Consider the following 25005-nt stretch of genomic DNA (forward strand, 5'->3'; position numbering starts at 1 on the left):
GGCAGGACGTCTCCTGGGAGTCCTCTGCGGTTTTGGTGCAGTTTTTGTGGCGTTTTTACAGCATTTTTTTCTGTGATGTCAAGACCTTCAAGGGTTCAAGAATACCCGAGTACTGGGTCGGGCCAGGATTGACCTGGATCAGGCACTCTGGTGGTTAAAAAAAAAAAAAAAAAAAAAAGTAGAAAGAAAAAAAAAAAGTAAAGCAAGCACGCTATACTTACCAGTCTCAGGTATATGCTAGAGTGTTTGGGCTCCTTCCAGGTCCCTATCACATGGGGGGCAGGGGGACAAAGCATGATTGTAGTGGAAGGGAGAAGACATGGTTAAACTCATTAACCCAGCTGGTCACGCCCACTAACCTGGAAGGAGCCCATACATTCTAGGATCATCCGTACCTGCTCCCGCGGCCCCTCCTGCTTCCGGTGCCGCTCATTATCCTCAGGCATATTCACTGCTTCCCCCCTCCCCCAACACTGGAGTCTGCGGATCTATTGTACAGTAAAAAAAATAAATTAAAAAAAAAAAAGACATAGGGTTCCCCCATATTATGATACGCAGCACAGATAAAGCCTAGAGTTACAGGCTGCAGCCCCCAGCTGTGGGCTTTATCTGGGGTATAAAATTAAGAGGGACCCCATGCTGTTTATTTAATTATTTAAATAAATAAATAAAAAAAAAAAACAGCATGCGGTCCCCCTCAATATTGATACCCAGCCAAGATAAAGCCCACCATGTGATAGGGACCTGAAAGGAGCCCATACACTCTAGCATCTACCGGAGACTAGTAAGTATAGCGCGCTTGCTTTACTTTTTTTTTTTACTACCCGAGTGACGGATCCAAGTCAATCACGGCCCGTCCCAGCACTCGGGTACTCTTGAACCCTTGCAGGTCTTGACATCACAGAAAAAATGCTGCAAAAACGCCACAAAAACCGTAGATGACTCCCAGGAGACATTCTGCCACAAGGTCAAGTTTTGGTCAGGAAATAAACACTGAAAAAATGTCCTGTGTGAACATAGCCTAAAGCGGGCTTTACACGCTACGAGAGTGCTACAGCGATCTCGTTGGGGTCACGGATTTTGTGACGCACATCCAGCCGCTGTAGCGATGCTGTTGCGTGACACCTATGAGCGATTTTGCATTGTCGCAAAAACGTGCAAAATCGCTCATCGGCGACATGGGGGTCAATTCTTAAATATCGTTACTGCAGCAGTAACGAAGTTGTTCCTCGTTCCTGCGGCAGCACACATCGCTCCGTGTGACACCGCAGGAATGAGGAACCTCTCCTTACCTGCCTCCCGGCCACACTGCGGAAGAAGGTGGGCGGGATGTTCGTCCCGCTCATCTCCGCCCCTCCGATTCTATTGGGCGGCGGTTCAGTGACGCTGCTGTGACGTCGCTGTGACGCTGAATGAACCGCCTCTTAGAAAGGAGGCGGTTCGCCGGCCACAGCGACGCCCAAGGAAGGTAAGTAGTGTGACGGGTCCGGGAGATGCTGTGCGACACGGGCAGAGATTTGCCCGTGTCGCACAACCGATGGGGGCGGGTACGCACGATGGCGATATCGGTACCGATATCGCAGTGTGTAAAGCGGCCTTTAGGGTACCGTCACACTTAAGCGACGCTCCAGCGATCCCACCAGCGATCTGACCTGGCAGGGATTGCTGGAGCGTCGCTACATAGTCATTGGTGAGCTGTCAATCAGGCAGATTTCCACATCAGATCAGAGATCAGCCACCAGCGACCTGTGTAAGGACGCTGTGTTTGGTAACCATGGTACACATCGGGTTACTAAGCAAAGCGCTTTGCTTTGATACCTGATATGTACCTTGGTTACCAGCATCCGCAGGTGCCAGAAGCCGGCTTCCTGCACATGCAGATCGTTATCTCCCGCTGTCAAACACAGTGATGTGTTTGCTTCACAGCGGGAGAGCAACAAGCAAAAAATGAACGAGAGCAGTGTGTAAAGATCAGCGATTTCACAGCAGGGGCCAGGTCGCTGCTTAGTGTCACACACAGCGAGATCGATGATGAGGTCACTGGTACATCACAAAACCTGTGACTCAGCAGCGATCTCGCTATGTGAGAAGTACCCCTAAAGTTGGGTTCACACATAGCGACAGCGACGTCGCTGTTACGTCACCATTTTCTGTGACGCAACAGCGACCTTGTATGTTGCGGTTATGATCGCGGCTTAGCTGTCAAACACAGCGATGCAGCAGCGATCATAACGTCGCTACATGTGCAGATAGCAGGGAGCCACGCACACTGCTTAGCGCTGGCTCCCTGCTCTCCTAGCTACAGTAGACATCGGGTTAATTACCCGATGTGTACTGCAGCTACATGTGCAGAGAGCAGGGAGCCGCGCACACTGCTTAGCGATGGCTCCTTGCTCTCCTAGCTACAGTAGACATCGGGTTAATTACCCAATGTGTACTGCCGCTACATTTGCAGAGAGCAGGAGCCGGCACTGGCAGCGTGAGAGCGGCGGAGGCTGGTAACGAAGGTAAATATCGGGTAACCACCTTGGTTACCTGATGTTTACCCTGGCTACAGGTTACCGCAGCTGCCAGACGCCGGCTCCTGCTCTCTGCTCGCTTCATTTCGTCGCTCTCTCGCTGTCACACACAGAGATGTGTGCTTATCAGCGGGAGAGCAACAATAAAAAAATGAACCAGGGCTGTGTGTAACGAGCAGCGATCTCACAGCAGGGGCCAGATCGCTGCTCAGTGTCACACACAGAGAGATCGCTAATGAGGTCACTGCTGCGTCACAAAAACCATGACTCAGCAGCGATCTCAGCAGCGATCTCGCTGTGTGTGAAGCACCCCTAAGGCAGGTATAGAAATAACCAAGAAATTGTGCAGCACTGCAAATAGGTTTACCAGCTAAAAAAAAAGTTTTCTATAAAAAAAGCACTGTAAAGTACTGGCCACAATCTAGACAATGCAAGGTAATATAATTAGACTCCGGTAAGTAGCTGATGTGGAACAGCAGAAAGAGACAATGACCTTATATAGTAAACAGTTGTTTGATATGTATCTTATGATATGATCACTTGTTTCTTGGTTGTTAGCAAACATTGTGATCTTGTCTACATGCACTGTCACATTTTCTTTACCAACTGGGCATGTAGATTATATGTATAGAATCAATTGTTTACATTGAACATCAGCTACAGTTAGGTCCAGAAATATTTGGACAGTGACACAATTTTCGCAAGTTGGGCTCTGCATGCCACCACATTGGATTTGAAATGAAACCTCTACAACAGAATTCAAGCGCAGATTGTAACGTTTAATTTGAAGGTTTGAACAAAAATATCTGATAGAAATTGTAGGAATTGTACACATTTCTTTACAAACACTCCACATTTTAGGAGGTCAAAAGTAATTGGACAAATAAACCAAACCCAAAAAAAAATTTTTTATTTTCAATATTTTGTTGCGAATCCTTTGGAGGCAATCACTGCCTTAAGTCTGGAACCCATGGACATCACCAAACGCTGAGTTTCCTCCTTCTTAATGCTTTGCCAGGCCTTTACAGCCGCAGCCTTCAGGTCTTGCTTGTTTGTGGGTCTTTCCGTCTTAAGTCTGGATTTGAGCAAGTGAAATGCATGCTCAATTGGGTTAAGATCTGGTGATTGACTTGGCCATTGCAGAATGTTCCACTTTTTTGCACTCATGAACTCCTGGGTAGCTTTGGCTGTATGCTTAGGGTCATTGTCCATCTGTACTATGAAGCGCCGTCCGATCAACTTTGCGGCATTTGGCTGAATCTGGGCTGAAAGTATATCCCGGTACACTTCAGAATTCATCCGGCTACTCTTGTCTGCTGTTATGTCATCAATAAACACAAGTGACCCAGTGCCATTGAAAGCCATGCATGCCCATGCCATCACGTTGCCTCCACCATGTTTTACAGAGGATGTGGTGTGCCTTGGATCATGTGCCGTTCATTTTCTTCTCCAAACTTTTTTCTTCCCATCATTCTGGTACAGGTTGATCTTGGTCTCATCTGTCCATAGAATACTTTTCCAGAACTGAGCTGGCTTCATGAGGTGTTTTTCAGCAAATTTAACTCTGGCCTGTCTATTTTTGGAATTGATGAATGGTTTGCATCTAGATGTGAACCCTTTGTATTTACTTTCATGGAGTCTTCTCTTTACTGTTGACTTAGAGACAGATACACCTACTTCACTGAGAGTGTTCTGGACTTCAGTTGATGTTGTGAACGGGTTCTTCTTCACCAAAGATAGTATGCGGCGATCATCCACCACTGTTGTCATCCGTGGACGCCCAGGCCTTTTTGAGTTCCCAAGCTCACCAGTCAATTCCTTTTTTCTCAGAATGTACCCGACTGTTGATTTTGCTACTCCAAGCATGTCTGCTATCTCTCTGATGGATTTTTTCTTTTATTTCAGCCTCAGGATGTTCTGCTTCACCTCAATTGAGAGTTCCTTAGACCGCATGTTGTCTGGTCACAGCAACAGCTTCCAAATGCAAAACCACACACCTGTAATCAACCCCAGACCTTTTAACTACTTCATTGATTACAGGTTAACAAGGGAGAAGCCTTCAGAGTTAATTGCAGCCCTTAGAGTCTCTTGTCCAATTACTTTTGGTCCCTTGAAAAAGAGGAGGCTATGCATTACAGAGCTATGATTCCTAAACCCTTTCTCCGATTTGGATGTGAAAACTCTCATATTGCAGCTGGGAGTGTGCACTTTCAGCCCATATTATATATATAATTGTATTTCTGAACATGTTTTTCTAAACAGCTAAAATAACAAAACTTGTGTCACTGTCCAAATATTTCTGGACCTAACTGTATTTACTTGGGTCTAATTATACTACCTTGCATTGTCTAGATTGTGGCCATTACTTCTTAGATCTTTTACAGTGCTAGATAGCTAGAATAGATAGAAAGAAATAATAGAATAGCTCCATAGATAAAGAGATGGCTAGCTTGGCCAGTTGTTTTTTTACATTATTTTATGGTAAACAAAAAAAAAAAAAAATTATGTGAGGTCCCCCCTAATTTTCATAGCCAGCACTGGAACAGCAGCTGCGAGCTGCAACCCTCAGCTGTCTGTTGTACCTTGGCTGGTTATTAAAAATAGAGGGGATTCCAAGGTTTTATTTTTTTAAATGATTTGTTAAAATTAAAAAAAATTATGTGGGGTTCCCCCCATTTTTCTAAAACCAGCCAAGGTACAGCAGACAACTGGGAGCTGATATTATTAAAGGTGGTAAGGGCCATGGTTATTTGGCCTTTTCCAGCCTAAAAATAGCAGCCCGCAGCTGCCCCAGAAGTGGCGCATCCATTAGCTGTGCCAATTCTGGCGCTGGACCTGGCTCTTACTGTTGCCCTCGTGCGGTGGCAAACAAGGTGATAAATGGGGGTGATGCCAACTGTGAATTGCCAGCTAGTGTCAAGCCCTGGTATTAGTAATGGGTGGGCATCTAGGAGACACCCCCATTACTAATTCCATTATTTGAAAGTAATAAAAATATTTTTTATTAGAACAAAAACCCCACGACTCCATCCCTCGTTGACAAATTTATTAAAAATATGTATTAAAAACACAAAAGGTTAGCAGTAATCCATTTTGATGTCCCCCAACATTCTCCAAAATCTAACTTGAAAGGCATAAAAAGAGAGATTAATTAAATCAACAGAAAAGACACCCTCTTTTCCAATTTCATTCCCTGTAAAATCCCTAAACCAGGTCCGCTGTAATCCAAATCTGGGGTACTCACATCGATCCCATACTCGCTGCACATAAAATGGAGAACATATCGTCCCCCATTGATTGTGCTACCAGCCTGTGCAGGCGCACACACACACTGCTGTGTGTGCATCCCTGCAGTGACCTGAGTAAACCTCATAAGGTCCGCCCAGGTCACCGCAGTGGCGCACACAGCAGTGTGTGTGTGTGCCTGCAGGGGAAGTGACATCACGGGGTCAAGTGAATTAATTCACCTGACCGCCCGTGACTCCACTACCGCACGATATCGCGACCGGGTTGCACGGCACTGACATCATGGGTTTAGAGGAGTCCATTGTGAACTCACCTCACCTGACCCCGTGCCGTGCGATCCGGTGCCAATGTCACGAGTTCACGGGTCACTTGGCAGTGATGTCACGGGGTCAGGTAAGATGAACGCTGCTAAAAAAAAAAAAAAAGGCTGTTTGCACTCTGAAATGCTAAAGCATGAAAACCATGAATGTATGACTGTAGGTATGCATTACTGCTAAGGAAAAGCTAAGAAAAATGAGATATTTAGCATACAAAAACAACCCTTTTTTATATCTGCCCAGTCGCCACGTCACGGCATATCTCATAACTGGGTACCTACTCTATATTGAAGCCTCTCTGGGTTTATGCCGTGACGTGGCGACTGGGCAGATATAAAAATGGCCGTTTTTGTATGCAAAATATCTCATTTTTCTTAGATTTTCCTTAGCAGTAGTGCATATCTATATTCATGCATTCATGGTTTTCATGCTTTAGCATTTCAGAGTACAAAATGTCTCTTTTTTTGTAATTTCATGTTCAGTTATGCACCTGTTCACACTGCAGTTTAGTTTGGTGAATGCCATCAGTCTTTTTGTCTAGATGAACACTGCTGTCCTGGTACGGGCACACTGTCCTTGAATGTTGCTGTCCTGTTCCTCTGTACTAGTGTCCAGTGTCTGTTCTGCAGCTGATTGTGTCCTCCGATCAGCTGTTCCTGGGGGTGGTCTCTACTTGTGGTGACCACGCACGCTTCTGCAGTCACAACAAAAGCAGAAGATGCGAAGGCGCATGCGCCACCCTTGCAGCAGCAAAGGACAGAATAATATGAGGTCACATATCTTCCCAAAGATGGCACCGAAGATAAGCACTAAGCACAGGCTCCAACTCTGATGCCATCTTAGTGAAGATATTAGTAAAACGCTTATATAATAGAATTAGCATAAATAAAATAAGGGGGCGGGAATCACTATCAAAACCCACTCCAACTATTAGCTGTTCGGCAGCTGCTGCCAATCAAGAAGCTGTACATTTCACAAACTTTACTTGCTTGTATTTCAAAAACTATACATCCAATCTGACAATTACAAGTATGCTTAGAATCAGCATAATAGTGCCAGTATAGCACAGGCTTTAGTTTAAAAAAAACCCCCAAAAAAACATGAATATAAAATGTTATGTTATATACACCAAAATGGTACCAATAAAAAGAAGGGAATTTTGTTTACTTACCGTAAATTCCTTTTCTTCTAGCTCCAATTGGGAGACCCAGACAATTGGGTGTATAGCTACTGCCTCCGGAGGACACACAAAGTATTACACTTAAAAGTGTAAAGCCCCTCCCCTCTGCTATACACCCTCCCGTGCATCACGGGCTCCTCAGTTTTGGTGCAAAAGCCGGAAGGAGGAAACTTATAAATTGGTCTAAGGTAAATTCAATCCGAAGGATGTTCGGAGAACTGAAACCATAACCAAGAACAATTCAATCTGAACAACATGTGTACACAAAGAAAACAACAGCCCGAAGGGAACAGGGGCGGGTGCTGGGTCTCCCAATTGGAGCTAGAAGAAAAGGAATTTACGGTAAGTAAACAAAATTCCCTTCTTCTTTGTCGCTCCATTGGGAGACCCAGACAATTGGGACGTCCAAAAGCAGTCCCTGGGTGGGTAAAAGAATACCTCGGTAAAAGAGCCGTAAAACGGCTCCTTCCTACAGGTGGACCACTGCCGCCTGAAGGACTCGCCTACCTAAGCTGGCATCTGCCGAAGCGTAGGTATGCACTAGATAGTGCTTCGTGAAAGTGTGCAGACTCGACCAGGTAGTCGCTTGACACACCTGCCGAGCCGTAGCCTGGTGCAGCAATGCCCAGGACGCACCCATGGCTCTGGCGGAATGGGCCTCCAGCCTGAAGGGACCGGAAGCCCAGCAGAACGGTAGGCTTCAAGAATTGGTTCCTTGATCCACTGAGCCAAGTTGACTTGAAAGCCTGCGACCCTTTACGCTGGCCAGCGACAAGGACAAAGAGCGCATCCGAGCGGCGCAGGGGCGCCGTGCGAGAAATGTAGAGTCTGAGTGCTCTCACCAGACCTAACAAGTGCAAATCCTTTTCACATCGGTGAACTGGATGAGGACAAAAAAGAAGGTAAGAAGATATCCTGATTGAGATGAAAAGAGGATACCACCTTCGGGAGACATTCCGGAACCGGACGCAGAACCACCTTGTCCTGGTGAAACACCAGGAATGGTGGCTTTGCATGACAGTGCTGCTATGTCCGACACTCTGCGGAGTGACGTGACTGCCACTAGGAAGACCACCTTCTGCGAAAGCGTGAAAGAGAAATATCCGTCATCGGCTCGAAGGGTGGTTCCTGAAGAGTCGGTATCACTGACTCCGATCCAGGGTTCTAGCCGACGCTTGGAAGGAGGGACTATGTGTCAAACCTCCTGCAGGAACGTGCGTACCTGAGGAAGCCTGGCTAGACGCTTTTGAAAAAAAAACACAGAAAGCGCCGAAATTTGCACCTTAAGGGAATCGAGAGACCACCCCTTTTCCATTCCGGATTGAAGGATGGACAGAAAAGTGGGCAAGGCGAATGGCCAGAGTAAAACCCTGATCAGAGCACCAGGGTAAGAAGATCTTCCACGTCCTGTGGTAGATCTTGGCGGACGTTTATTTCCTGGCCTGTCTCATAGTGGTAAAGACCTCTTGAGATAACCCTGAAGACGCTAGGATCCAGGACTCAAAGGCTACGCAGTCAGGTTGAGGGCCGCAGAATTCAGATGGAAAAACGGCCCTTGAGATAGCAAGTCTGGCCGGCCTGGTAGTGTCCACGGTTGGCCTACCGTGAGATGCCACAGATCCGGGTACCACGACCTCCTCGGCCAGTCTGGAGCGACGAGGATGGCGCGGCGGCAGTCGGATCTGAACTTGCGTAACACTCTGGGCAGCATCGCCAGAGGAGGAAATACGTAAGGCAGTGGAAACTGCGACCAATCTGGCCTTGAGAACGTGCCATGAATGCCGGGACCTTGTTGTTGTGCCGGGACGCCAATAGGTCGACGTTCGGTTTCACCCAGCGGCAACAATCTCTTGAAACACGTTCGGGTGAAGAGACCATTCCCCTGCGTCCATGCCCTGGCGACTGAGTAAGTCTGCTTCCCAGTTTTCTACGCCCGGGATGTGAACTGCGGAGATGGTGGAGGCTGTGGCTTCCACCGACAGCAGAATCCGCCGGACTTCCTGGAAGGCTCGCCGACTGCTTGTGCCGCCTTGGTGGTTGATGTATGCCACCGCCGTGGCGATGTCCAACTGAAATCGGATCTGCCTGCATTCCAGCCATGGCTGGGACGCTTTTAGGGCTAGATACACTGCCCTCACCTCCGGAACATTGATCTGGAGGGAGGACTCTGTTGAGTCCATGTACCCTGAGCCCTGTGGCGGGGGAAGACTCCCTGACAGACTCGCGTCAGCCGTGACCACAGCCCAGGATGGGGGTAGGAAGGATTTTTCCTTCGATAAGAAGTGAGAAGAAGCCACCACTGAAAGGATGCCTTGGCTGCCCGAGAAGGAGCAACGTTCCTGTGGAGGGACGTCGAGTTGCTGTTCTATTTGTGGAGAAAGTTCCATTGAAGTGGGCGTAGATGAATCTGCGCAAACTGAGCTGCATCCATTGCTGCCACCAACTTCTCTAGGAAGTGTATGAGGCGCCTCAAAGGGTGTGACTGGGCTCGAAGGAGCGATTGCACCCCTGTCTGTAGTGAACGCTGTATGTCCAGCGGAAGCTTCACTATCTCTGAGAGAGTATGAAACTCCATGCTGAGATATGTCAGTGATTGGGCCGGTGTCAATCTTGACTTTGGGAATTTGATGATCCACCCGAATCTCTGGAGAGTCTCTAGAGCAATGTTCGGGCTATGTTGGCATGCCACCCGAGAGGGAGTCTTGACCAGCAGATAGTCTAAGTAAAGGATCACCGAGTGTCCCTGAGAGTGTAGGACCGCTACTACCGTTGTCATGACCTTGGTGAAGGCCCGTGGGGCTGTCGCCAGGCCGAGAGTTAGTGACACGAACTGAAGGTGTTCGTCTCCTATGGCGAAGCGCAGGAAGCGCTGAAATTCTGGTACAATCGGCACGTGGAGATAAGCATCCCTGATGTCGATTGATGCTAGGAAGCCTCCTTGGGCCATCAAAGGCGATGGCAAAGCGGAGAGATTCCATCCGGAACCGTCAGGTTCTCTGTCCGTTGAGCAGTGTGAAGTCCAGAACGGGGTGGAGTGATCCGTCCTATCTGGTGTTCACCGCCTGGAAATGTATCGGCTCGCTCGGGGGACGAGAACAGAGCTCTATCCTGTGACCGTAGGACAGAATGTCCCTTACATCGGTCTAGGACACGTGGGGACCACTCCCCTGACCTGGACCGCCATACAGGAAGGTTCTCTGTGCACGGCGGAGGATGAAAATACCACCGCCTGAGACGTCAAAGACGCTAAATGCGGAGCAGACCGCATTAATCTGAGACAGAGCAGCTGAGATAGCCTGGAGTGCCCGCCCCTGCAAAGGCTGGGGCAACGGACGCGCCTATGGGTTCATAGATGGATCTCATTAGGAGTTCTATCTGTCTGTCCGTGGCATTCTTGAGCGTGGACCCGTCAGCCACTGCTACTGCTGATCTAGCCGCCAGTCAAGAGACTGGATGGCACCTTATGACACTGAGCCCGAACGTTAACAACGTCAGAGGGGAAGGGACAACGTGTGTTATAAGGCGTTCAGTAAAACACTTGTCCAGGAAGGTGTGCTTCTGTACAGTATCTGTGAAGCCTTGAGAGCCACGTCCGGACAGAGTCCTGGGTTGCGACCTCCGTCCCATCCTCTAGAGGGTCCTCAAGCTGAGACCCTTGAAGAAGTCGGGGACGATTCCAAGCAAGGCTGCTTAGCCGGACTGGGACTGCGGTTCGTGCTGGAGTACCCCCCGTCATAACTAGAGGCCACCCCAGGAACACGCTTCGTCGCAGACCGATAGAGGCCTGGGGCGATCTCGCAGTGCCCGGGGCCTGTTTAAGGGACCGGTCTGGACTGCAAACTCCTAGTCTCTTAGCCGACCATTTGTCCATAGCCTGAGACATGGATAGGGAAAATGACCCAGAGAGTTTCTCAGCAAAGCTGTAACTCTGTCCCTGCCGCTTGGACCGGGAACGCCGGCGAAGTTTTCATCATGGAAACTCTGTCGCTGTTATCTGTGCAGTGCCTGTAATATAGGCGCACAAGAGGTTAAAATAAGCCAGTGTTTTGGCACCCTTACTCTTTAAGAGCAGACAACAGCCTGTCGTCCGCAGAGTAATCAGTGAGGGTATACAGCCAAAAACAATAATGCTGCCGAACAGTGAAATCATATACCATATAGATAAACACATATATATATATACACTGCGGCACCCAGGGGGGGACAACACCCTAGGAAGACCACCTTTGAAAAACTGGTGCCCCCCAGTGCTCAGTGAGGGGGAAGGAGGATAGCAACGTATGCTCCAGCACTCCCTACGTTATGATGCAGGTGTCTGCAGGAATCCGGTGGTCTATAGGGATCAGTGAGGGGGGGCGGAGGACAGCGAGGTGTGCTCCAGCCCTCACTGTCGGCAACCTACCGACCCTCCCGCCCCTCTCCCTGACTGGCAGGCTCAGGGGCGGGAGTGTTAACCCACTAGGCCGCAAAAGCCGGGGACTCAAGTAAAACCGCGTCCGGCAAACATGCATGGTCGGCGCGGTAGTCCCGGACGAAGAATGCCCACCGCAATCGCAGCTGCGTCTGAGCCCAAGGTGCTTCAGGCACCGTGCCAACGGGGACACAGAGTACCTGTAGCTGCAGGGTGTCCCTGACGATACTCCGTCTCCGGCAGGGCTGCGGATGTGGCTTGTAGCCCTCAGATTCTCTGACCCGGATCTCCCTCAGCTGCAGCCAGAAGGTGCTGAAAAACATGGCTGACGGCGTTCTCTGAGGAGGAGGGAGGCGTGGGCGTAGTCACACAAAAGTGCGGGAATCTGGTGCCTCAGCGTGTGTAGTGAGGGGGGCGGAGGACAGCTCAATGTACTACAGCCCTCACTGTCGGTGTCATACCGACCGTCCCGCCCTTTTCCCTGACTGGCAGGTCTGGGGGCGGGAGAACCCCATACTAGGCCGCAAAAGCCGGGGATTAAAGTTGAAATCGCGGCCGACCGGCAGTGCATGGTCGGCGCGGTAGTCCCGGACCCACACGCACGCCGCAGTCGCTGCAGCGTCTGTGCCCAAGGTGCTTTATGCGCCGTCCCAACGGGGACACAGAGCACCTGGAATATGCGGTACTAGGCAGAAGCCGGAGACTAGAGTGTAAGCGCAGCCGGCCACAAGCGCGGTCCCGGCGCACTAACACGCCCAGCAGTGCTGCAGCGTGTACGACACAAGCGCGCCATGCGCAGTCCCCAAGGGGACACAGAGTACCTCGCAGTAGCAGGGCCATGTCCCTGACGATACCCAGCTCCTGTCCAGCAGATTCCCAGGGGCTGCGGAGGGAGCACGGTCCCAGTGTCTGGAGACCGATTATGGATCCCACTTCACCCAGAGCCCTGCAGGGATGGGGAAGGAAAACAGCATGTGGGCTCCAGCCTCCGTACCCGCAATGGGTACCTCAACCTTAACAACACCGCCGACCAGAGTGGGGTGAGAAGGGAGCATGCTGGGGGCCCTATATGGGCCCACTTTTCTTCCATCCGAAATAGTCAGCAGCTGCTGCTGACTAAGTTGTGGAGCTATGCTTGCATGTGTGCCTCCTTCGCACAAAGCTTAAAAACTGAGGAGCCCGTGATGCACGGGAGGGTGTATAGCAGAGGGGAGGGGCTTTACACTTTTAAGTGTAATACTTTGTGTGTCCTCCGGAGGCAGTAGCTATACACCCAATTGTCTGGGTCTCCCAATGGAGCGACAAAGAAATATTAAATCTCATACCACAAAAACAAGCCCTTACATGACTCAGTCGGTAGAAAAACAGATTGTGTATGCTGCATGTGTCTGAAATGTAAGCGGTGTATAAGCTGCATGTGTCTGAAATGTAAGCGGTGTGTAAGCTGCATGTGTCTGAAATGTGAGCGGTGTGAGTATGCTGCATGTATCTGAAATGTAAGCAATATGAGTGTGCTGCATGTGACTGGAATCTGGGCGGTGAGTGTGAGCTGCATGTATCTGAAATGTTAGCGGTGTGAGTGTACTGCATGTGTCTGGAATCTTAGCGGTGTGTGCGTGCTGCATGTATCTGAAATGTGAGCGGTGTGAGTGTGCTGCATGTATCTGAAATGTGAGCGGTGTGAGTGTGCTGCATGTATCTGAAATTAAGCAGTGTGAGTGTGCTGCATGTGTCTGGAATGTGAGCCGTGTGAGTGTGCTGCATGTGTCTGGAATGTGAGCCATGTGTGCTGCGTGTGTCTGGCATGTGAGTGGTGAGTGTGTGTGCTACTTGTGTCTGATGTGGGAGCAATGTGTGTGTGTGCTGGTGTCTGACATGTGGGTGGCATGTTATTGTAGGAACCAAACTCCATCAAAGCCTCAGGAAATATTCTATGTAGATGTCATCTTTTACAATCAATAAAAGATGAACTGCACAAGTATCAAACTTAGAAATTGCTATACATGTGTGTCGTAAATTATCTATTGCATGTGAATACTACCTTATCCACGTCATTGTAGATCCTGCATAATTCGTCAAGTGAGCATGTCTCAAGACACCCAACCACATTATAGAGGGTGAGATCAGGGTTAGGCCAGGTTATTTCAGACTTTGGAGTTTGGACTACCATAAATTCCACCTGAAGCGTTAGGCGATATTCTTTTGGAGGCGATCTTCTTTTGGAGGTGATCTCATGTCAATGCAGATGAAGGAAGCAAAAGAATCTTAAATGATGACATCACAACGTTTCATTGCCTGATCCAATCAATCAGTTCAATTTATTCTCAGCAGCATGAAAGGAAAAAAAACAATCTTCCATGATTCTTCAAAGGGAAAGAGGGGGATGCGTATGGCAGGATACTTCTCAATCTACTGCCAAAAAAGCCAGTTGGTGATGGCTTCTCAGGTAGGATAGATGAAGAAAGAGCTTAACATCAAGGAAGTCTGACACTTTATGTGCAAAATCCATCCTCTCTCCCTGTCTGTGCCACAAAAGTTACTCTCTTCACCTGAGCTTCCCCTCCAGTTTGCCAGCAGGCATAAAAAAAGAAAAGTCATATAAGATGTCATCCAAAATATAGGGTTTATGGTGTATAAATAAGATTGTAATGGGAAAATGGATATTTGGCTACAAGACCAGTCGTTTTTTAACACTGATTTAGGGGTCATAGGAGTTTTCCTCAATTGCTTGTAAAATAAACAGCATGTCCTGCTACAACCTATCCACACATTAGGAGATAACGTGAGATCATTGGGGCTCCGACTGCAGGTACCCCAAGAGATCTAGAGAACCCGGGCTCTAGGTAGTGGAAGTGTGCATGCTTGAGCTCCGCTCCATTCATGGTCTATGGGATTGCCAGAAATAGTGTGGAATGGAGGTAAAGCATGCACACTTCCACTCCACTCAAAACTAGGTACTCGGGATCTCTGGGGGTCTCTGCGGTTGCAGCCATAGTGATCTCCTATTCTATGGATAGGAGATAAAGCAACATCTTGGAAATAACCCTTTACCTGTCCAGTAAGCTACTGCTTAATGTTATATTAATTATATGAATTAATTATAATTAATTATATAAATTATTAATTATAATTATTATTTACTTGGTAAAGCAGGGTGACTGCCATTACAATGCCCAGGGCTGAATACTTTTTTTTAATTTATTTATTTAATTCAGTGAAGAATGCTGGCGTAATCTTAGAGAGGGCCCGGTCACCTCTCCATGTCTATAATAGGAAATACATGGATTCTAAATGTAAAACCAAGACTGAAGAATCTTTTCCTAAACTGTGAAGGGACATGTTCCTATGACCTAAGGCATGATAGTGCCCAGAGTAACAAGACACCACAGAGTTCTAAGAAAAGATGCTCCAGTAATGTTAAGTCACTGGGAATGCAAGTATTTCCTAAAGGCACTGTACTACACCCAACTAAAGGATAAAGCTGTTTTTTATGCAGAGCTCCATATTAAGTGCACTAAAGAAAAAAAAAAATACAATTTTAACTGCTTGCAGCCTCTACTAGAAGTGTCAGCTGGGCCAATCCAATCATCCATACTGCACTCCTATGTTGTCCAGGGTAAAAGGCGTGGACACAAGTTCCCGCTTCCAGAAAGGTTTTGGGTGCCACCTATGGTGCCCACACTGATCTGAGCGTTATCAGTTATCCAGTAGAAAAAAGGTAGCTTGTTTAGACACCTCTAGATACCCTTTAATATTACGGGATTGTCCACTACTCGGATAACCACTTATCAATAATTACATTTCCCTCTTATAAAATAACACTTATACACACCTCCGGTGCTATTCCAGCAGTATCTGCGCTGCCTCTCTAGGAGCTTGCGTGATCCCTGCCGGCTGCTTCACTGCCCCCTCCTTCGGATAAAGTGAGAGCTGCGGCTTCTCTCTCACTATGCACCTTTTGTTTGTTCTCTCATTTGAGCTGTTTAGCAATGGAGCCGTTTAGTCTTGAAAAAGTAAAAGTCACATTACACAGTTGTGTGGATGTTCTGTTGGCTACCAGGGGATGTATGCAGGATTATGTATAAATCTCTTATTTCTTTATATTTAAACATTAGTAAGTATAAGAGCAGGTTTTTTTTAATCTAGTGTAGAGCAAAAAATTGTAGTAACCAGACATGAGAATTAAAGGGAACCTGTCACAAACCTTTGGGCACAGAAAAAAATTACATTACATCTCAGTGATCTAAAATCCATTTCTGGCCAGCAAATTTTATATATTTTCTTACTGTCCTACCCAGCAATATAGCCGATTTGGAGACCCTATAGTTCCCTACAAGGTTGTTGTTTTTTTTTTTTGTTTTTTTTAATTAATTTTAAGACTAAACCAATATACAGAATTATAGCTATTTTATTAATATTGCAATTTTGTTTTACTTAAATGCATGTATTTATGGCCAAAAATAATTTGTAAATAAAGTTTTATTAAAAACTTTAGACTTTTTTTTTAACTCTATAACCTCTGTTGCGCTATTGCTGGCTGTAGAATAAGGTAACAGAGGATCTGAGATGGGTCTGACAGGAGAGTTTGTAAGGCCTAAGCCACACGGCATGAATATTGGTGTGAGTGGAGTGCGATAAAATAATCGCATTCCACTCGGACCAACATTAGCCTGTGTGCCATCGCAGATGAGCGATTATTTTCTCAGCCCTAATCGGACCGAGATAACAATCGCAGCATGCTGCGATTGTAATGCGAGACTCTTTCTCTCGCATCCATTCAAGTGTATGGGGCGAGAGAAAAATCGCACTGCACTCGCGGTACACCGGTGTACCGCGAGTGCAGGGCGAGAATGGCAATAGCCGGCTACGGAGGAAAGAGGGAGATAAATCCCTCCCTCCCCTCCTCAGTGCCGGCCCGCCCCCCGCAGCTGAGCTCCGCTCGCACAGTCGGACCTCAGTCGCAAGGACACTCGCATGACACTCGGCTCTGCTGTACTGCCAGCGTGAGCAGAGTGTCATGCGAGGGGATCGCAGTAATCCCAGTGTGGCCCCAGCCTAACTCTTTTCTTCCATCCTCTATTCTCCGCTCATTAATTTATGACCACAATATTCAGATGAACTTCCATGTGGCTGAAAGGAGCTCTGAAGAAGGAAGCCGAGATATATACATTCTCTGATCACACCGAGCTCATTGACAGTCTTTGAGTTAAGAAACAAATGCATGCATTTTTGGCTAAAAATAATTTTTGCACTTAAGAAAAGGAACATCATGTGCAACAATGTCCATAAGGCCGAGGTCACATTAGCATAGAGCATCTGATGTGACAGAACTGGGTGCGATAGGCTAATGACAGCGCAGTCCGTGCATGAGCGAGAATCAAGAGTCATTCACTGTGATCCGATCCCATCGCATGTGAGAATCATGGCACAGATGCGGAGAAGGAGAGATTAATTTCACCATCTTTTCAAGAACATGTCTTTGCATATATCGGACTGCACTCAAATGTCATACGAGCGCAGTCCGATGTTTCGCAAGCACCCATACACTTGTATGGGTGTGCATGATCTGAGTTACGCTACCAATCACAGCATGCTGCGATATTCTTCACAATCCGATTAGACCTGAGGAAAAACTCGCAGATATGACCTGCATCATTGACTAACAGTCCGAATGTGAGATTTTCTGGCACTATTTTAGATTTATACGCTTGTGAGCGAGCCCTAAAAGTGTGAGTTCATAAGTGAGGCTATATGACACTCTCTTGCGGCAGAAGACTCAAACAGAACTGTCCTAAGGCTATTCGGTGATCTTCACTGCATATCAGCAGAAGATTAATTGAGCGGTATCATTGGCACTTTGTATCTTTCAATTTCCCACCAATCTCAAAACAGGGGTGCTCCATTATTTTGTCTGGGAGCCATAGGGGGAGACTATTCAACCCCTCGACTGCAGCGCTGATTATCACTAGCTACAAGGGACATGTCAACGCTGCGCTGATGCATTAGAAGCCACTAGAGGGCATCCTGTAACCTTACTCATGAACATGGATCTCTGTGTATTATGTGGTCACGTCTCTCCGTGGACACCATTCTAATCACATTTCATGGACATAACTTCAGTCCTATTGTGCTGGTGCCCATGGATCAAAATAAAAAACGGCATAGGAGTACGGTAGCTCTGAAAGGGGAAAACACTGTTGTTACCATTATAAAATGATTAAAAGTTAGTTTAGCTTTACTTATGTATGTATTAAAGAGGTTGACCACTATTTTAACATTGATGGCCAATCCTTAGGATAGGTAATCAATGTCTGACTGCCCGGTGTCCAATACCCAGCCGATCGGCTGTTTTTGGTTCTGGTGGCTGTAGCAGGCGTCTGGAAATGCTCAGTTCCGCAGGTTTCCCGTCAACTGATAGCGGCTACATCTGGGTACTGCACATCAAATGGACGGATGTGCAGTACCCAGCCGAGGCCGCTATCAGAAGACGTGGCAGCTCCGTAACGGAGCGTTTCCGGCTGCCTGTTGCCACCGCTGGTACCGAGAAAGGCTGATCAGTGGGGGTGTGTGGTATCAGACCCCGGCCTATCAGACATTAATGACCTATCCTAAGGAGAAGCCATCCATGCTAAAGCAGTGGCCAACCTCTTTAAGTGACCCTCCCCTTTAACAATACATGCACAGTTTATAGCAGAACTTACATCAGAGGGGTTAAACATCTTCACAATTGCATAGAAAGTGGCGATTCTAAGCAATTTTGGAATTAAAATATTGTAAGATATAATGCATAGAAAGAAGTCCTGGAAAAAAGGAATTGTGTATACTGGTAAAGTAATGTGTATTACTCCACTCTAGAGAAGAGCTTAAAGATTTGTAGGACTCTGGTCCAGCATCACAATAGTACTCCGTGCCACTCTGTCCATGTAGTGTGAACTTCTTCAGCCGGGCACCCTAAATGCTGGCATCTTGGGATACTAGTCCTCAAGTGAAGTACGTCATCACACCATGGGGGCCTCATAATTGCAAGAGCCGACATTCAAACGCCAATCGAGGAAGATCACACTGCCCATGACTGACTGCCATGGTGTACTGTTGTGCGCCTCATACCAGGGTCTTGCTCAACTCTTCTCCATACTTACTTATAGCTCTCAGAGAGTGTCACTCACAGCCCAAGACCGGAAGGTCTGTTACAATTGCAAAGCAACACATTAGAGGCCATGCTGCCCCAATTCAGACAAGTTCTGGAAACATGGTAGCAGATTTCACAATGTAGGGGTTGTACCTTGTTAAAAAACAATATTTATATATGCATATAAAAAAAAAAAATCAATATATAATGTAAAAACCTAAAAGAGCTTTTCCTGGGGAGAGTAACCCCGAACACTGGAGGGGTTGAAGGAAACCATAACTTCCTATTTAGCTCTCCTTCCCACTCAAGGTCCCTGGAGAGAGCGGGGTGTGAGGTAAGGCTGCTTGTGTCTGCCAGTCTCTGGGCACTGCTTCCTCCTCTGGTGATGCTCATAAGATGGTGCAGTAGTATAGGTAACTGGACCAGGAGGAGGGGGCTGAGGAGGAGTCAGATGTCAGGAGATCACAGGCATTGCCGGCGAGCGGGGGACAGTGCTGCAATGTGGGCAGCGATGTGTCAGGAGTAATGCGTATAATGAGGCAGTGCATGCACAGTGCCATTTTGCTGTGCATTCTGGCGGGAGGCCATATATTCTGTGTAGCCGATTGTCACCTTCTCACTTCGGTACCTGTAGAAGAAAACAGTGTTACAAATGTGTTCAAGCTAAGTCCACAGTAAACAAAAAATTTCAGTATGGTTTACAATCAAAAGGGTTTTCTGGTCTCAGAAATCATCCACACTCCTGGCTGCAGTTTATACTGTGCTTTTATTCACCCTCCTCGAACTTCAATAAACCTCATTCCTAACCCCACACTGTCAGAAGTTCCAGAAGTTCGGGAGATACATAGATGTCTTTGGCCACCCAAAATCTGTTTTAGGCTCTGATCCCACTTTTATGGCTTCCATTTAACATATATATTGGAATTACATACCATTGTAGGAAATAGTGTAATTCACTGAGTCTTTGCACTTGTATATGCAGCCTAATATTACCCAATGAACACGTTCGGCTATTTACTCATCTATTGCATAAAAAAACAATGGCCCTTGCAGTATTTGTTTGTCTCTGAACAGAATATAAACCATTTGTTAGATATTTTGCGATGGCTACTTTGTTTTCGTAAACTAAACCGATTAATGTCAAGAAGAAGAGTATAATATAGTGTGTTAAAAAAACTATCACCATATATAAATATAATAAATACTCCCCAACTATCAATAAATAGGCTATTATATAAATATTAGACCGATACATAGAAAAACAGCCAACAACCAATAAAATGAATATTTCTTTATTAATGACGGAATTAAAAACAATGGTCAAGCAAGGGAATGGTGACAATAGGGGGCCAAAAAACACGGTACAAATTTATAACAATCCTATAATATTTAAATAGATGGTGTAATTTCATGTAAAAGGCCACCAGGTGGCAGCAAGGGATCTAAAAACAAGTGGGCACACCAAAAAACAAACATCGCCATAAATATCTGTGCAAAATTACAAATATAAAGTGCATATGCTCCAAAATACAAATAAAGTGCACAAAGAGTACTGTAAAGTGATCAATAATAAAGTGCACTAAAGTTATAAATATAATAAATCATGGCAATTAATTCCATATATGCCCACATGCAAGACACCAAGCCAGCCACTGGAGGTGCTATCCATCAATGCTGAATTAGATAAAGTGCATGATATGCATAATATTGTCAAACACATTATTTAGATGGATGTACCTGAGGCCATCAGGACCGTGTGTAGGCAACCTCCAACCCTACACATGTTTCGGCGTACCTGTGTAGGCAACCTCCAACCCTACACGTGTTTCGGCGTACCATCGTCAGGGAAATTTGCCCTGAAGAAGGTACGCCGAAACACGTGTAGGGTTGGAGGTTGCCTACACACGGTCCTGATGGCCTCAGGTACATCCATCATATCTCTTATTATCATTATAATCTTATTATAAATTCATCAGATAAAATTCATTCAAACTTATTTATATGGAGGCATTTAGCTTACCAACTATAGTAATGTTGAGTGCAAAGGGACAGATACATTATACTCAAGGATCAGGGGTAAAGAGAAGACACCCACCAGACAGTTCAAGACAGCATTGTGCACAGGACACCAGATAGGTATATGGCAGCACTCACCTTGTGAGTTTGATGCTTTTCCTAAATTCATTAGTAATGGGAGCTTTGAAGCCACCTTTCCTGAGCAGAGAGTCTATTGTCTGAATCTGATCCCAATCTGAGAAGAGATGCACATACAGAAATATAGGTAGAAGCAATCTACAAAGGTACTTACTCAGGAGTTTCAATACCTAGGAGTTGCTATGGGATTACTAGATTGCAATGTTTTATGATGTAGTTCTAAGTGATAATAAGTTTCCATAAAGTTTTTATTCGCCTGTTTAGGGGTGTTTACATCAGAAATTAGGATATGAACATGATTTAGTAAATGACCATAGATTAAAAGGAACCTATCAGGTGCTATATGGACTCAGAACCACGAGCAGTTCTGGGTGTATATTGCTAATCCCTGCCTAACCGTCCCTGTATACACTAGCATAGATAAAGAGATATTTAGAAAAAGTATTTCTAAAGATCTTTTATCGTATGCTTATGAGCACATGGACTAGTCTCAAGGGCGTTGCTTCCCTTGCCAGTCGGCCCTATTAGCATGTTAGCACACCCACAGGAGTGTACTAACAGGCTAATGAATGCACAGCCTCAGAGGATGATCTCACTCACCTCTCCGCTGCCATCGCCGCCCGACACTGGATTTCGGCTCAGTGTGCATGATCCCGTAGTTTTAGTCATGCGCACTCTGAAGCCGGATGTACGTGTCCTGGCTTCAAACTGAAGTAGTACGGATGACCAGAAGTCCAGGATCATGCGCACTAAGCCAAAATCGACCGTCGGGCGGCGATGGCAGTGGAGAGGTGAGTGAGATCATCCTCTGACGCTGCGCATTAATTAGCATGTTGGCACGCCCACAGGGGTGTACCAACATGCTAATGGGGCCGACTGGCAAGGCAAGCAACGCCCTTGGGACTAGGCCCGTCACTCATTAGCATACGGTAAAAGATCTTTAGAAATACCATACTTTTTCTCAAAGTCCCTTTATCCATGCTACCAGATGCTGGAACGGTCAGGCAGGGATTAGCTATATGCACCCAGAACTGCTTGTGGTTGTGGGTACATATTGGACATGGTAGGTTACTTTTAAAGGGAGTGTCAGCCCAAACTGACTGTATAGACTGAACACAAATGCTGTATGGAACATAGCCACTATAAGAATCGCACCTCTAGTTTTCTAATCGCTGCCTCCATTCTGCAGATACTTAAGTGTAAAAAAATATGCTAATTAGGGTGCTCGGTGCAACCTCAATGTGGTCAAGAAGCTGTGCACCACTCCGCCCCTGGTTTTGCATGTCCCCACCTCTATCACTGGTGATTGACAACACTGACTTGCCTGGATGGATACTATATGCTAAGAAAGCTCAGGAAATCCAGTTTCTTATCTGCAGATAGTGCTAGCTTCAGGCAATCCAGTGTTGTCAATCACCAATGAAAAAGATGACAACATGCAAAACCAGTAAGGGTAGGGGGAGACTGAACGGATACTCTTGGCCACACTGAGGATGCGCAGAGCACGCTCGTTAGCATATTTTATTACACTTCAATTTCTGCAAACTGAAGGTAGCGATTAGAACACCAAGGCCATGTGCACACATTGCGTTTGGCCATGTTTTTTGAGGGCAGATTTGTCACTAATCCTGAAGGGAATCTTAAAGTCAAAAAGTCAATGATTAAATAAGTAAATTAAAAAAAATGAATGGGCCCTTCACATTTTTGATAAATAGCAAAAAGGTAATTCTCACGCTGGGAAGATCCCAGCCCACAAATACCAGCCCACAGCCGCCCCAGAAGTCACACATCATATTAGATGTGCCAATTCTGGTGCTTTGCCTCGGCTCTTTCTGATTGCCTTGATGCGGTGGCAATGGGGTAATGGTTTTTGGTGTTGATATCAGCTGTGTAGTGTTAGCTGGCATCAAGCCCTGGTGTTCGTAATGGAGAGGTGTCTATCAAATACCACCGTTATTAAACCTGTATGTAAAAAGAAAACAAAAACAAAAATAAAAACACAAAAATACTTTCCCTGGTCCACCAATTTAATTAAAAAAATAAATAAAAGCCATGCAAGTCCAACGTAGTCCAGGGAATCTGATGTAGTCCACAAATGGAAACCTTAAAGCCCTAAAAAGAGAAAAAAATGAAGAGCCTGTCCCTCATTCACCAATTTATTCAAAGGCAAATGTTCTTAGTCAGGTCTCACGTAATCCATTCCCCCGACTGTCACGTTTACACGTGGTGGACGAGTTCAGATAAACAGACGTCTGACGCACGACAAAAATACAGCAAACAATACAACAAGAAAGGGTAAAAACTGGGGACACAATAACAATGGTGGGCCCTAGCTGTAGTGAGAGGAATAGATGGGACACCTCCTATCCTCACCTGCAACTCTCCCTACACTCCTAGCCGGGCCATATACCATCTCCGCAACTGTCAGTGACCAGGAACCTGAGAAAACCCTGTAGTTGCCCTGGCTAGTGCATTGGCAGGTGGAAGACACTGACCCCATGGCTACACTAATATAACACAAGGAAATGCAAGACAAAGAGGGGAAAACAGCAACAAAAAAAGGATAAAGTTCGGCTTCTGGAACACTCCTCAGCTCCTTCCACCAAGGGGGCCAGTATACAATCAGATTTGTATCTTCAGCATAGACTGCTTGGAAACCTTTCTATTTACACCTGAAGGGGCGTGGCTACAAAGTAGCTGCAGCTGAAACACTCAGCTAAGTACTGCTGGAAAAGATGCTAGCAGCTAAACGGACATTAACCATTTCAGTACCCAGAGAAACGAAACAACATTTAAATGTAGAGAGCCAGATGGATAGGAGAGGCTCCAGTCCTAAAGCTCTCATTAGTTTCCAAAAACAGGGAGATGACCGTGACACCGACATTCTTCAGTTGCGGCGATCAAAGGCTATGGAGACTTGTTCTGTCTCCATAGCCTTTGAGCAGCAGCCACTCCCAGCACACGCTGCACTTTGCGTGGCCCGGCGATTCTGATGAGCAGTGATGTTCCTGACCTTATCGCTCATCACTGTGAAGAGCAGTAACTTTACTAACATCACCGCACTTCACAGTTACTAGCTCGCAGTGTGCAGTGTGCGCCACGAGTGGCCGCTGCTCAAAGGCTTTGAAGACTTAGAACGAGGCTCCATAGACTTTGATTGTCGTAATCAAGGAACAGCATGGGTACCACTGGATTATGTCGGACCTGCGTGGAAACTTTGCTTTTTAATAAATTGCTGAAACGAAACAGAAACAGTTCCGTGATTTTGTTTCTCTGTTTTTGAGTCTTCCAGGTTTCCATTTGGATGGACTACGTTAGATTCCCTGGACTATGTGGAAACTGCATGGCTTTTTTTTTTCTCAAATAAATTGATAAACCAGGGAAAAAGTTGGGGTATGTTTTTTTAAAATAAGTATTTTGTGTGTTTTTCCTTTTACTTATTGGGTTAATAATGGGGGAGACCTCTCCATAACTAACACCAAGTCTTGATGCCAGATGACACTGCACAGCTGACATCAACCCCATAAACCATTACCCTGATTACGAACGCACAAGGGTAATCAGGAAGAGCCGAGGCAAAGCACCAGAACTGGAGCATGTAATGTGATGTGCCCCTTCAAGGGCGGCTGCGGGCTGATATTTTTAGGCTAGGAAGGGCCCAATAACCCTGGAACTCTCCCACCTGATGATTAGAGCCCGCAGCTATCTGCTTTACCTTTGCTGGTTGCAAAAATTGAGGGAGACCCCACGTTGTTTTTTTTTTATTTATGTATTTATTCATAAAAAGCTGTTCAATAAGCTCCACATGATGCAATTATATCTCTATAGGTCTGTCTGTAGCTATGCATCTATTATCTATTTCTATAGCATTAATTGCCTTTGTGTTTTTTCTTGCCAAGAGATGCAGGAATTCCGCAGAAACTTCTGCAACCAAATACTCAACATGCGCACATACCATAAAGGTGTGAATTTTATAAGGACTGTATCCACTACAAGGTTATATGCAAAGTTTATACTGTCAGTTTGTGCTTACTGACGGCCATTATTTG

The 25005-nt window shown here is 46.2% G+C and overlaps 1 protein-coding gene across 1 annotated transcript in view; it reads right to left on the reverse strand.

Moving 5' to 3' along the window:
- Positions 1-13971: 13971 nt before the first annotated feature.
- Positions 13972-25005, reverse strand: part of AMMECR1L (AMMECR1 like) — a 54951-nt gene continuing 43917 nt past the window's right edge. Inside the window, exons 6-7 of the mRNA XM_075340828.1 lie at positions 20957-21053; positions 13972-19430 (exon numbers count right to left, since the gene is read on the reverse strand). Coding sequence (XP_075196943.1) covers positions 19319-19430; positions 20957-21053 — 209 coding nt within the window. The 3' untranslated portion in view covers positions 13972-19318. The remainder of the gene's footprint in view (positions 19431-20956; positions 21054-25005) is intronic.

This window comes from Anomaloglossus baeobatrachus, chromosome 3, assembly GCF_048569485.1.
Source record: "Anomaloglossus baeobatrachus isolate aAnoBae1 chromosome 3, aAnoBae1.hap1, whole genome shotgun sequence".
NCBI classification, from domain to species: Eukaryota; Metazoa; Chordata; class Amphibia; order Anura; family Aromobatidae; genus Anomaloglossus; species Anomaloglossus baeobatrachus.